At 39.6% G+C, this 14871-nt stretch overlaps 4 protein-coding genes across 4 annotated transcripts; 2 read left to right on the top strand and 2 right to left on the bottom strand.

Annotated features, from left to right (window-relative positions):
* Window positions 1–2268: 2268 nt before the first annotated feature.
* On the bottom strand, window positions 2269–4136 carry COQ4 (Ubiquinone biosynthesis protein; the record flags this gene model as incomplete). The annotated part of the gene is made up of 6 exons (XM_064819862.1): window positions 2269–2972; window positions 3034–3278; window positions 3340–3432; window positions 3501–3706; window positions 3769–3912; window positions 3987–4136. 6 exons carry the CDS (start codon window positions 4134–4136, stop codon window positions 2269–2271), a joined length of 1542 nt encoding a protein of 513 aa, XP_064683782.1.
* A 451-nt stretch (window positions 4137–4587) lies between these two features.
* Window positions 4588–6969, top strand: ATC70_000445 (uncharacterized protein; the record flags this gene model as incomplete). The annotated part of the gene is made up of 7 exons (XM_064819861.1): window positions 4588–5008; window positions 5067–5176; window positions 5231–5506; window positions 5576–5771; window positions 5835–6344; window positions 6405–6862; window positions 6925–6969. 7 exons carry the CDS (start codon window positions 4588–4590, stop codon window positions 6967–6969), a joined length of 2016 nt encoding a protein of 671 aa, XP_064683781.1.
* A 254-nt stretch (window positions 6970–7223) lies between these two features.
* Window positions 7224–9534, top strand: ATC70_000444 (uncharacterized protein; the record flags this gene model as incomplete). Its single annotated transcript, XM_064819860.1, has 4 exons — window positions 7224–7374; window positions 7455–7535; window positions 7605–8488; window positions 8548–9534. The coding sequence occupies 4 exons, from the start codon at window positions 7224–7226 to the stop codon at window positions 9532–9534; spliced, it is 2103 nt and encodes a 700-aa protein (XP_064683780.1).
* A 1521-nt stretch (window positions 9535–11055) lies between these two features.
* ATC70_000443 (uncharacterized protein) lies at window positions 11056–11514 on the bottom strand (the record flags this gene model as incomplete). Its single annotated transcript, XM_064819859.1, has 2 exons — window positions 11056–11445; window positions 11512–11514. 2 exons carry the CDS (start codon window positions 11512–11514, stop codon window positions 11056–11058), a joined length of 393 nt encoding a protein of 130 aa, XP_064683779.1.
* Between the last annotated feature and the right edge of the window lie 3357 nt (window positions 11515–14871).

Below are 14871 nucleotides of genomic sequence, written 5' to 3'. Positions count from 1 at the left end.
TCGATCTACAACTTGTAATTAAGAGGTTATATTTGAAAAAGGTAGTGAATTTTGCGTTCCAATTGAGCCATTCACTAAAGCGGTGGTAACTGCGGTATCTTAAAATATAAATAGCCCAGCCTTCATAATGCTTTGAATGAGAATCCATGGATTTCTGAAATCGTTCAACCTCAATATCAAGCGATTCTGATGATAATACTGCTTTCCAGCTTAATTAAACTTGAGGTAAAATTCAAAGGAGAATCTAACGATACCAGTTTCAGATGCATTGGTTCACGCTAATAGGCTGATTTTTGGCAGTATAGTTTTTGTATTTTTTTGGTTGTTTTTGACAGATTGCCAAGTTTCTGTCATCAAAACTTTGTTTATAGTACTTGCCAAAGTGTAGAGTAAAGAAAATCCTATTGAATGAGCCATTACTTGAAGCTGTAGAATAATTCTATCACGACATATTGAAAATTCTTTACCTTCAAAAAAATTGTCATTCAGATTTTTGCCTTGCTACCACAGGCAAATTTTGGTAAAAATTGATGATTTTGCATGACAATATTTTTTGGTCATATCTCGGGAAAGATGCATCGTATTGAGATAAAGCAAAAACCATTCAATAGCTCTACTTTGGATCTATTACGATATAAAAGCTTTTAGCTCCAAATGCACGTTCCCTTCATGATTTTGCTCAAATACTGTATTTTATCATCTTTAAGCAGAAGATTTGTCCAACGGTCCAAAATAGAGTTACAGTAGCCACCACGCAATAGGGTAGAGAATAAAGACTTGCTTCAAATGGTACTACTATTGATAGTCTATTACTCACAGTTTGTGTTTAGATAGACCTGATTTTTATACATTTTAAAGGTTTTCCAAGAAGAGTAGTATGCACTGAATCTGCATCACTACCATTCCACCTATATATATATATATATAGCATCGTTCATTCTATCTGTTGACCCAAAAAGAACTTTTCATTTCAAGTCTTGATTGAAGCTACTATTACGTCAATTCCTATATATCTTCGTGCCAAAAGGGTCCGCCTCAACTGAAATGCCCTGCGCAACAACAACAACAACAACAACAACAACAGCAATGTCCCTTTTTTGCCAAACCACAACGAACCATCTCATAATCAAGCCGTTTTAAATAATACAACATTTTCCAACACCTAATCTATACATACATATATATATATATATATATATATACATATATCACTCGCTCGTAATCACTACTTGTCATCTTCAACTTTCAATACCTTTTTATATAAACGCCTTCTTCTTTGCTCCAAAATCCCCCCCCCCTTATTTCAAATCTTCATCCATCTCATCATCTCTTCTCAACTGCAACATCTCTTTCAATTTATTCTTAAAATTTCAATTACCCTATTGCCCTTTTGTTTGCAAAATATCCCTCTACGAACTTGCTACTTTCAAAGCTCGAATCAAAGCATGATTCAAAGATGGATAAAAGATAAGGAAAATAAGAAAGGAAAAATCCAAACTAAGGAAAGAAATGGATGTGATGGGGTCTTTTTATACCTTTCGAGAAGGAAATCATTAGGGACGGTTTAATTTGCATGGCAACAATTGAAGATGCGTGAGGAGAGCCTTTGAAAGAGAGGGGTTTCAAGGCTGGAGAGTATTAGAGAGATATATAACAATCAGCTAACGAATGGCACTTTAGCATTGAGTATGATGAAGGCATGCATGAACAGACAGTGAATGGAGCGTTTCAATGTTGAAGCTATTGTCAATATCCAACAGCATCAGTTGGCTTTTATAAGAAGCGAGGAATGAGGGCCAAGGATTTCTTTATGACTGAGACCACCCTTTGACAAATACAGCTTATCATACTGTGAGCAGGTAGCTGTCAATCTTGTCAGGTTCTCCAAGTGTACCTGACCTCTATCTCCTTTCAATGAATACTAACCCTCAGCTGGAATACAGCTTAACTGTATCAAAGTGTTCCATCTTGATCTTCTGGACAGTATCATTATTTCAAGTCGGCAACACCACAAAGGACATGGGTCTCCTAGTCGAACACTTCTTTTAAGCCGCCTCTATCATCTGTTCGTCTTGTCTGTTTGAAATGAAAGATCTACCTTTCAGCTTTCATGCGTGACATTGATACACTGTTTGCATATATGAATTGATTTTATTGAATATCTAAACCGAGAGAGAAAGAGAGGGAAGAAAGAAAGAGGAAAACGCGCATAATTATATCATGTATATATTTTGTAAATGAAGAAAATGATGATTTTGTATTGTACATTTAATCCTCACTTAAACCGACCAACTCCTTACCCATCTTCTTGTCCAAACGACAGATGGGGTAATCCTTAATCATAGCGATATTGACCTTGTGGCCTAAAAGATCACGAATATTAGAGATACCGTACTTGACCATGGTAGGACGTTCAAGACCAAGACCCCAAGCAATGACACGAACATCAGGAGGCAAACCAAGAGGAAGCAACATTTCAGGACGGAACATGCCTGAGTTACCAATTTCAACCCAAGTCTTTAATCCCTCGTGGTAAGAGAAGATTTCCATGGAGGGTTCAGTATAAGGATTGTACGTGGGCTTGAAACGAATCTTGTCCATGCCCATCTTTTTGAAAAAGACATCCATGAAGCCAATCAGATCACCCAAAGTCAAGTTCTTATCGGCAATGACACCTTCAATTTGATGGAACTCGGCTAAATGAGTAGCGTCAACAGACTCGTTACGGAAGACACGATCAATAGAGAAATATTTGGCAGGACGGAATTCGCCAATCTTTTTGGTCTCTTCTGAGAGCTTGTGGAGCATGTATGAACTGACGGCTGTGGTGTGAGTACGCAAAATCAACTTTTGAGCTTCCTCCTCCTTCCAAACGTAGTTGTAACCGATGGATCCAGTATCGCCACCATTTTCATGTGTCTTTTTAATCTTTTCCATCAAATCAGAAGGATAACGATCAGATGTAGCGGGATCTGCATTGTCAAAGTTCAGTTAGTATATAGACTTTCTTTGCATGAATTAAGCTAGACAAACCTTTCAAAAAGAAGGTATCATGAGCATCTCTGGCAGGATGTTGTTGAGGTTGGAAAAGAGCATCAAAATTCCAAAAACTAGATTCAGCAAAGCAGTTGGTAGGCATTTCTTGGAAACCCATCTCAAAGAAAATTTCACGGAACTCTTGACGCACCTTCATCAAGGGGTGAAGATGGCCACCATGAGGAGGAACACCAGCAGCGTCAAAGTTGTACTTTTTGAAGGTAGCATTCTTCCATTCACCACTACATGAGAAAAGTGTTATCCACACAATTTACTCCATCCCGGCCCACTCACACAACTTACGATAAAAGCATATCCGTGGTGATATCAGTAGCTTCCTTCTTGACTTGCAAAGAGAAATCAGGACCCTTTGATACGCTGTAAGTCGTGGTCTTTCTAGTAAAGTAAGAGATAGAATTCAGTGTCCGTTAACATTGCTCTTTTGTATGGTGTGTGAGTCATACTGTTTGTCAATCAAGGTTCTCTTCTTCAATTCAGCAAGTGTCTTTTGGTTTTCAAGAGTACCAGTAGCCTCAATCTCCTTCAATTCCTTTTGGGTGTCGTCTACAATGCTGTCAACCAGACGCACCAAATTGTTACCCTTCTTGGAAATCCACTTGTTCTTGAAAGCTTTGCCTTGGCCAGCCTTTGCTGAAGCACCAAACTTGGCCTAGTAAAATAGTGAAACATTGAGTGGGTATGAGCAACATTTGGTGTATATGATGAACATACTTGGAGTTCGGCAATAGGAAGACCTTCATCACCAGCAGGAATAGCGCCAAAAACGCGAGCTTCATGACTACCATCCTTGGCAACTTGCTTACCTTCCTCGGTCAAGGTCCAAGAAATACGTTCAATAGGAGTAAAATCAATCATCTACATAGTTAACAACCAGTGTGTTTTAGTATCTCCATGTCTGTCTCTTGTTTGATGATAAGCTGCGTATATACCTCCTTGGACTTTAAACTGTTGAGAGCACCGAGAAGGGCGAGTTGATCGACAGGTGCATCATTGAATGTCAAGTCCTTGGAATCCTCAATGGTGTTGGACTTGTCGAGTGTGGTGAGCACAAGAGTCTGCAAATCTTCAGTGCTTGCCATATTTTTATGTAATAAAGAAAAAGGGAGAAGTAGACAAGATTGGACCCGGATGCGAATCACCTAATAAAAATTTACAAAAACAAGCCACCCACTCACTTTGAGAGTTGTGCGCTGACATGAAAGGGGCGGGGTTGCCACTCAACTCTCTCCATCTAGGCCTATCAAACAAGAGGGTTTCAGCGGATGGGATCAGAGTATCGACTATGACCCAAATGCTGTATCTAGCAGGCCATTCTATAGCCCAAGCAAGGCTGCTTCCATGTCATCATCCCATCAACATGGAATGCCTTGATCTATAACTCTGCTACTAAGCATGAAGCATTACTGATGGTCTCTGTACGGATGAGCTTATACGGACTATCAATCCCATACGGGTACTAAAATGTGTTCCTTGTTGTAGAACGTGTGTATTCGTGTTTTTTTTTCTTTCCACCTTGTACATTAATTGACCATGAATAATTCAGTAACGAACAACAAAAGCACTCATGCAAAGAGAAGAGCAGATTCAAATCCTAGCACCAAACGCCAGCAACAGAGACCTCGATTAGACATGAATCAAGCACCTCGTATACCAGTGAGATCCACCTTGGCCAGCCGTTCAAACCATAATTCACCCACTACATCTACCACTCAGCGATTATCCAACATATCTGCATCGTCCATTGCATCTAGTTCGAGACTCTCCAATGCTTCTGTCAACTCTAATTCAAGCAGGATCTCAGCAGCCTCTTCGCCTTCCACTAAATCCATGTCTGCAACAACAAAGGCAAGGAAACCAACGATTGACAAGACAAAGAAACCGATCCCCACTTGGGATACAAAGGGCAGGTTGAATCAGTTGCAAGCACAGCTTACAGAGACCAGCGAAGAAGGTGAGTGGCATCCATGGCTATGCAGCGGCACTGGCAAAACTAAGTTCTATTGACATAGTCAATGAGATTGAGAAACTACAGCAGGATCTGGAATCAAGCTTACAGAGCAAAGATAGCATGTTGAGAGAAGCCATGCAAAAGGTCACTGATTTAGAGCGTACCATCCAGGTAAATAGCTATACAGCCTACCGCAAGTCAGCGTTGCTCATGCAACCCGCATAGGAAACTGAAGACCGTCATCAAGATGAACTCGACAAAATTCGAGAGAAATTTGTATCTAAAAACCGAGAGCTTATCTATTCCAACGAGAGACGTAAAAAGCAGTTTGCTGGATTTGAGTCAGAACTGAGCAATGCGGAATTCGAGTATAGACAGGCAGAGAGAGCCATTGAAGATGAGGAGCGAGAAAATACAACACTCAAGACGCAGAAGCGACAAGTGGAGGGATCGTTAGCTGAATTGGATGCTGCCACAAGAAACAAGCGACTAAAAAAGAAGGTACTTGTAGAGAAAGAGCAGCCATAACGCAGCAGAACCGAGGTATTGACTGTGTGTACAACGTGATAGAGCTTGATGTCTGCATTGACAGCAGCAGAGGAAAAATCAGAGACACTTTCCAACCAAATCGAATCCAAGAGTCGATACATTCATGAATTGCAGAAATCGTTACTAGAGAATGAGAAATTGCGTAGAAAGGATCATGACAAGTTGCAGGAACTCAAGGGCAATATTCGAGTATTTTGTCGAGTGCGACCTGCTGTGAGTAAGTGCCATATAGATAAGGATTTAGAGAGAGAGAAACAGCTCCATTAACGCACTGGAATAGACTCCAAAACAGAACCCAACCTCATCAATGCGCGCTTCTTTGGCGACGATAATGAAAGCATGGAACTCACAGAACAGACATCCTCCACGCTAGGCAAGACCATCACCAAAACACACACATTTACATTTGACCGCGTTTTTTCACCTGAAGCCAGCCAAAAGGATTGTTTTGAAGAGATATCCCAGTTGGTACAATCTGCGCTGGATGGCTTCAATGTATGCATCTTTGCGTATGGACAAACAGGCAGTGGCAAAACGTTTACTATGCAAGGCCCTACTTTTGCGACCGAGGAGACATCGGGTATGATTCCACGTGCCGTACAACAAATTTATGAAGTCGTTCAGCAGTTGAAACAGTTTGGATGGGAGTACAAGATGGAAGGACAATTCCTTGAAATTTACAACGAGACCATCAACGACTTATTAGGGAATTCATCAAACTATGGCAAAATAAAGCATGAGATACATCATGAAAAGAATGGCAAAACAAGTGTGACAGAAATGACGTCTGGTAAGTCAGTTACATGTTACAGAAGTGCTTGTTATTATGGCAATGACTCATGCAGAACAGTTGTGCTGGACTCGCCTTCCAAGGTCAAACTCATGCTGAGAAAAGCAAATCAGAATCGAGCGACTGGAGCGACCAACATGAATGAAAGATCGTCCAGAAGTCATAGTGTGTTTACCCTGCAACTCACTGGCCACAATGCGGCCACTGGGGAGACGACAGCAGGTATCCTCAACTTGATTGATTTAGCGGGGTCAGAGAGATTGTCCATGTCAGGCTCTACGGGTGATCGTTTGCGTGAAACACAAGCCATCAACAAGAGCCTGAGTTGTCTGGGTGATGTGATTCATGCGCTTATCAACAACAAAGAAGGTGGCCATATTCCGTATAGAAACTCTAAATTGACGTGGCTGCTTCGACACTCGCTGGGTGGGAACTGCAAGACATTGATGTTTGTCAATGTGTCTCCATTGATGGAACATTTTGGAGAGAGTCTGTGTTCATTGAGATTTGCCACCAAGGTAAGTGGTACCTGAATTTCCTTTGTCTGGGATATACAGTAACCCATATGTATGAAATGTAGGTCAATTCATGTCAAGTAGGCACTGCAAAGAAAGTGGTTAAATAAAACAGAATTTCATCATTTTGTTTGATTTCAAATCATGATTGAAACACATTAGCTTTCGTAAACAAAAAGGCATGGAATCCACGTGATGAAATTGGCTATTGATATTGTGTATGCTATTGTCCTGATTGTAAGCTGGCTCTATTGGTTCTACCACCTGTATAAAAGATGGCTACTCTTCCTTTTTCTTTTTTTTTTTTTTTTTTTTTTTTTTCATCATTTCTACGACACCCCTTTATTTCCCTTCCATTTACAGAATGACATTGATGATCCAAAACATGGCCATGGATGTTATAAATACCACAACACCACTCTCCAACACCACGACGTTGGATGATACAATCCTGTTTGAAAAAATGAACAGAGAATGCATTCTATTCCCAACTTATGCCAAGCGAGATCCTCAAGGTACTACTACTACAACAACAACAACATGATTGGGCTATACTGGCTTGAAATAGAAGGCTAAATCTCCAAGCTTGATTTAGATCCCTCGCAATGGATTGTAAAGACAAAGGGCTGGGCATTATCGCACAATAGCTCTATTGCCAAACAAAAGATGATGATGGGTAAGCTATGTCTATTTCCCTCCCCCCATGACATTTATTTTTTCCATTCTAAACTATGTGCCATGTTAGGTATTACAAAGAGTGTTGCCGGTAAATCTTCTGCCGATAGTAAATCATCACAAATGTTTGAAGAACGTTTCAGGTATTTCTTGGCCACCAACAAGAGATTCAAGCCATTTTTGATACAAGCGATTGGCATCACAACATTGGAAGATTCACGGCTGGAATTACAAAAGAGGCAAGATGAAAGTCAATTGCAGCAAGCCATGATGAATCATCAAACGCTGTTTCTAAACATGCTCTCCTCTCGTTTCAATCAAATGATGACCACCATCAAAACAAAATCATTCCAGCATGACACAATTTGCTTTCCAATTACACCGCCTACAGACGATGATGACCATGATGTGGAGAACGAACAAGACTTTGACGATGATGCAGATGCAGAAGATTGGCTCACAGTCAATGATTATTTCGCAAACGTGGTATCCAGACCCACCAATCCCATTTCATCCGTATTAGACGGCACCTACAACAATAGTGACCTTGCTGGCATCATGATCACCCCCAACAACCACACGACACAATATACCCAACAAAAGCAAGAATCCCAAGTGAAATTGACAACAAAAAGTTCTGGTTTTTTACAGGGTCAATTTACTGTACCTCATGATAAAATACTAAATTGGGCTCAAGATCAAAATCAATGCGACGCAAGATTAATTCGTATCCAGTCAACCTGCACTGCCGACAAACCCAATAGCAAAAAGTCCTTTTCTCCCAATTATGGCATTGTTAGCTTGATTGAACCCACTGGCATCTCCATCATATCCGATATCGATGATACTATCAAGGACACGCAGATCCTCTCAGGTGCAAGAACTGTACTATCAAAGACATTCTTTGAATTACCACAAGGTGTATCAGGCATGGCGGACGCTTACATGGCTTGGGTAACTATTTGTTCAAACAAACAAACATGGTCTCATACTAACCTCCCAAACTTGTATAGTATACGCAAGGCGCTTCCTTCCATTATGTGTCCAATAGTCCGTTTCAGTTGATGCCCATGTTGGAGCGATTTCTACGAGACTCGCAATTTCCACCTGGTTCCATGCACTTGCGAGATGATGGCAAATTACTGTCTCGTCTCGTCGAAACACCAGGCCAAGCAAAACGTAATGCCATATTAAGAATCCTTGCTGATTTCCCACAACGCCGTTTTGTATTGATTGGGGATTCGGGGGAAATCGATCTAGAAATATACACTCGTATTGCATCAGAGTTCCCTGATCAGATACTCAAAATATACATTCGTGATGTGACAACACCTGATGCCAAAACCATACACCATCTCAAAAAGAAAAAAAAGCTGCAGGAACAACAACGCAGAAGCAGCAGTAGCAGCAGTAACAGCAACACGCTCTCGGCCTTGTTTCATTCCACTCGTCGATCCTTCTCCACACCCATTTCGTCTCGCAACAGCTCATTGACCAGCGAAGAATCCGTGTCTGATCAGCAAAACCAACATCAGCAGAAAAAGAAAAAGTTTAGATCGCCTCTCGGTATGCGTCGAGCTGTAACCACCACATTAGCAGAATACGCTGTAGAGCCTCGTTTGACAGGTCACCATAGAAACACTGTACGCATTGATACCAAACAACACAGCCATGACGGTGAAGATGACGACGATGAAGAGGGGCTACTGGATCCACATTTGCTACAAAAAAAGATATCCACCGTAGAAGCCTGCGTTCAGTTATACCAACGTGTTGAAAAAGCCCGTTTGCAGGTACCCGCTATTGATATCATTCTTTTCCAAGATGCCGAGGTGTTACAAAATGACAGTTCCATCCGAGATGCGCTTTGGGATTTGTGGGATGATCAAAGCAATCATTCATCTTTTTCTCTTGATGAACAAGATGATGAAACCTCTGATGATATAGAATATGAATCGCATCAGAATCATATTTTATCATCTTCGCCAACTTCATTTTAATATACTATATACCAATCTTCTTCATATACAGCATCTTAATTTAATAGATATTTCCTTTCTTGCATTTATATATATATATATATATATATACTACTCAATATACAATAATAATAAAAAAACTGTACAATGTCATAATCTAGTGGATAACACCACTTTCATCTCATGTCATGGTATATAAATCGGAAACAGGAAGGGGGGCAAATATGACCTAATGGGGACTTTCGTAACTACGTATTACCAATAGATGATTCATTGAGGCTTGCTGAATCAGGCTGTAAAAATGAACCATGACTAGATGAGATGTACGAGTTCCACAATACAATGCTTTTTGATTTGATGGGCATTGTAGCCTTAAAGTATAAATGCAAAACGATTAGACACTGATGCTATCTATTATATTCAAAATTGAATTGACTGGATGAACCATTTAGCCTAGTTTGAAATGTAGCAGTTACTTTGAGAAGTGCAGTTTGTAGTAGTCTATCGAACACGATGAGTACAACTTAAAGATGGCTATAGTATCTTAATATTAAAGCATAACTTCTTCAACAACTCTCGACAGTCATTGATATAGGAACATTACTACTTGGTTTCGATGCATACTTTCTCTGGGAAAAGGATGCCTATCAAATGTACTTGCAGCAGTGTTAGAAACGACGTATCGTAGCAGCATCAGAAGTTTTTTGGACCATTGGTATCTGGTTGTTTGTTGTATTGACTTGATGTGGGTGATGTATTATAAATCCCATGAATGGCATGCACAAGCAGTTTAAGTTGCTGTTTTCCACTATAGTACTTGTCGCAAGTTTCACAGTGATTATTTGGATCGCTGATGGAAGGCACTGCAGCTGGGTTGGCAAGTCTGGCAGGTCTCAAACCATGTGCTGTGCGTTTGATAAGCTCTCTTGCTTTTGCATCTAAGTTTACATTCGCTACAACAGTTGTTCACATTGTTTAAATCCGGAAGGCCGGCTTTTGGTACTTTTCTTGGAGATCTCAAGCCGCGAAATACTCCACAATATCGTGTATACTGTGCTCCTAATTTGCAAGCGCGATCGCAAGATAGACAGTATAGATTAGGGTAATTTTTGATATACGCGTTTGACTGAATATTCACGTTGACATGAGCGACAATAGTTATTTGGATGCTTTGGGTCAGGGACGTTATCATTGCATGGTCTCTTTCTTATTATTAGTTTTAGTATCATGTAGTGAACCTTTTTCAAGTGTACTCGACAACCCTTTCTTGATTTAAAACTGACTGTACATGTGTTTCTTTTTAAATATTTGGTACGTGCATTGGATGGTATGTAACCAGAGGACGGCGTTGTATGTACAAACTGAACCCATTTACTGGCTTGGGTATGTCGATTATATGGAGCCTTATTCTCTTCCCTGGATGTAGCTGTAAGCGACGACAAGAATGGATGTTGGCTGCTTATCTCGCAGGCCTGGCCACTTGATGTTTGATAACGAGAAGAGCCTACATTATAATTAAATGATGGTGGTGGCTCGCTATTATCAGCTGGTAATATCGTGTATTGTAATCCTTCGGTTACGTTGTTCATTGTAAGAGGCAGTCGACTCACTAGTAGCTTGTCGAGATGCTGTTGGTAATGCGTCGAATCTGTTGTATGGAGCTTCAAGCCTTTCTCCTCGTGTTGGCTCTCTAGGTGTTGTCACTGTAGATCCAAGCAAGTATGACGAGGCTTGTGCAGAGGTTGGTGAAAAGAATTCTCCAGCTGTTGTGGTCACTGACACTGACACTGTGATGGCATTATTGTTGTGTGAACGCGATCGCAATTCAGACAATACTCGTCTTGGAATCGTTCCAGATGATGATATAAGTGATTTAGATGACTTTGATGATTTAGATGATGCTGCTGAGAATGGCGATCCTAAATGTGAAGGCTATGAAAGATGTATATTGTTAGTTTTGATGCTTATTTTCAAGCAGCTTATTGGCGCAATATTTACCATACTATTCTCTTTAGCCGACTTGGCATAAGCAAGAAACTTTTCTGTAATGCGTTCCTTTAAAGGCTTGCCTTCTGGAGACTACATACAAAGCAAAAGTGTCCTGAGCATAGATTTGATCCGTTCATTGATCTTGGTGTCAAAAAAAATCATACATTTCATCTATTGGGATTGCACTACAACAAATAGTTCAATCGCAACCGTAGTTTCAGTGAGGTGCTTGGTTTAGAAGAATAATCAATGCCAATAGGATACAGTCATTCATTCGTTCCTGATTTGCAATTCACATTCGTATTACATGAGACATTATCCAGTTTATAAATGCAATAACTATGTAGAGGATACCTAAAGGCATTCGATAGCCAAGAAGATGTACCTTTTATTTTAAAATTAAAATGGCTTCTTTTTGACACCATAATATACTCTTGGTAAATCTAGATACGACATTTGGGGGAGAGGGTTTGAGCACCATGAGATTTAAGGGTTATACCATACTTGCAATGTGTTTTCATGTCAATGAAATGTTGCTACTAATAGGTGCTTTGCTGATCTCATAGCTTCCTCACACAATTCTGTTGCAATGTGTATATTTGGGAAGTAAACATTGGCGAGATTGCCAATGCCATTAAACAGACATACATTTGACCGGGTTCAAGATCTCTAATGTGAACATCCAATTTCAGTCAAGACTTTGAAATATGGAGATATTTTCTGCAAATATTCTTCAATCGTAAGTACTCCTCAAGATATCTTTCTCAAGGGATAATCTGTGATAACAGAGACGTAAACAGCCTGATAATAGGTCTGTTTTTGAATATAATGGACTTTTTAGGTCGACAACAATTGTAAACTGCATCTGACGGAATGCAATCGCCGAAATACTAGATACAAGCAATCGTTAATCTATTGGAGTGTGTCTACTGCTCTTGGAATGGCTCTCTACCTTCGCTCTCTTTCAACGCCAACCAATCTACGCAGCGGCGGATTGCACTACCAATGACTTTCGCCCATATCATCAGATCAGAACCATCCATAACCTTGGATCTGACTCTTATGCAATGCTCCAAGTTTGTATCAACAAAAACAGATCATATACGGGCAGACAACATTTGTTTACTACCTCTTAATACTCAGATATACAAGAAACACATCAAAATTTGGATGCATTCGAGAAGTGATTTTTCGTGTTAGAAGTCGTTTTAGACAACCAGAGTAGCGCCAAACGATTGCTTTCATGCAGCACTTACTTACTGATACCTTTGCTCAACCATTTTGGAATTGCCCGAAATCGACTCTAAACCATGAGGGGTACCTCATGTTTTTATCAAAAATCAAACGATCGCATTTTTGACGTTAAAATCAAAGGCTTTTACTATAGTATATATTAAGTCAAAACGTTTCTCTCGATCTAGGGCAACCCCTAAAATCATTTTTGTAAGAACTTGGTATACGAAATCTCGACATTTTGGCCATGAATTACATTTCATATTTTATAGTATTAATCAATAAGTTTATTAAAAACACCTATTACAATTGGAACTATTGGATGCATCTTGAAAAGTACATTAAGAAACCTTAAGGAAGTTTGACCGAGTCATTACGACTTACATAGTCTAATCTGGCAAAATAGGTCGAATCGTGTCCAGGAAACTCAGAAATATGCAAATCAAAATAGAATATCGAGCGGAGAGTCAACGAAATTTTGGCTGCTGCTTTAATCAATGCCATCGACATTAGCAAGGTAATCAATGCTTATAGAGGCTCATAAGGAGTGATTTTTGAGCTAATATGTAGCACATATTAGCTTGGGCGTTTTTTTTAGTATACTTTTTTTTTGCACATTTTAATTGTAACATAATATACTTTTAGTCCCTAGGCACTTTCAGAGTTTCAAAAAGGAAACAAGTTGTTCTAACAAGTATTTTGATAGACTGGTGTTATTAAATATAGAATGCAAGGAAGATAGTATGATTAACGGTAATGTTATGTAGTTTACCACCTACTTTCCATACGCTTCAAGGGCATTTATTACTGTATTGCCTTCATGAGGAAAAGGGCATTGAGTTTGCCAGCTGGCCCCCACCAGCCAAAATTAATTCACACCCAGACTCTTAGTCTGTTCCAGAGTGGCCAAATTCTGATGATCTTCGACTTGATCAAACTATTTTGCTAGATTCGACTATATGAAATGTGATAATCAGCCCGTACTTCCTAATACATTCTTGGAGTACGTTTCAAGGCGTTTCCAATGGTGCCGAGTAAAATAAATGTTTTGACTGAATTTATCGAGCAATTCAAGAAAATATGAAAAGCGGTTTTTGGCCAAAATGTCAAGATTTTGCATATAAAGGCCTCGCAAAAGTGGTTTCAGAGGTTGCTTTGGATCGAGAGAAACATTTTGATTCATGATATACCATAGTAAAAGTCTTCATTATCAAGGTCAAAAAACGCGATCGTTTGATTTTCAATGAAAACCATGAGGGGTATCTCATGCTTTTTGGTCGATTTTTGGCCATGTTTTTTTGGGTCCTAAAAAAAGTTGAGCAAAGATATCAGCAAGTAAATGCTAGATGAGAGCAATTATTTGGGGCTATTTTGACAGCTTGAAACGGCTTCTACCACCAGAAACCACTGCTCAAATGCATCCAAATTTTGCCGTGTTTTGCATATTTTTGAGCATCAACAGGCAATGCACAGAGATTAGCGCAACATCTACTAGTAGCAACCCTTTATTGACGTAAATATACACTGCAGGTACGATACCAAGAGCGCATTTGGTGTCAAAAAATAAGCTGTTCTAGTTTTAAAATAAAGGTTGCATTTTCTTGATTATAGAATGCATTTAGGTATCCTCTACATCTTTATTGCATTCATATATTGCATAATGTCTCATGTAATAAGAATGTGAGCTGCAAATCAGGAACGAATGAATGCAGTTGCGGTTTAACTATTTGTGCTAGTGTCAACCCAAGAAATGCAATGTATGAGTCCTAGCATCAAGGTTAATCAAGGCTAATCAAAGTCAATCAACAGATCAAATTCATGTTCAAGACGTTCTTGCTTTGTATGTATTCCCCCCCCCCCAAAAGGCAATATATTGGAGAGGTCGGACGCGGTGGCTTGCCGATAATCTAATTTAAAGGAGTGGCGTTTCAAGTATCAAGTATATAGAGTCAATACATGTGTGTGTGCTTGGCGTAATGGCTGATCTGAGCACTGAGCTATTGCACAGTATGGGATGCAGACGTCACTACAAAACGCGAAAAATATATGCATTGATATACAACTGTCTATTTTGCTTTAAGCTTTTTCACTGTCTTCTTTACTGTTTCATATCCAAGCTACACACTTGTTTTCTCA

This window comes from Mucor velutinosus (assembly GCF_035048745.1).
Source record: "Mucor velutinosus strain NIH1002 chromosome Unknown tig00000041, whole genome shotgun sequence".
NCBI classification, from domain to species: Eukaryota; Fungi; Mucoromycota; class Mucoromycetes; order Mucorales; family Mucoraceae; genus Mucor; species Mucor velutinosus.
Note: the sequence above shows the minus strand (reverse complement) of the source record. Positions and strands in the feature narration are given on the sequence as shown.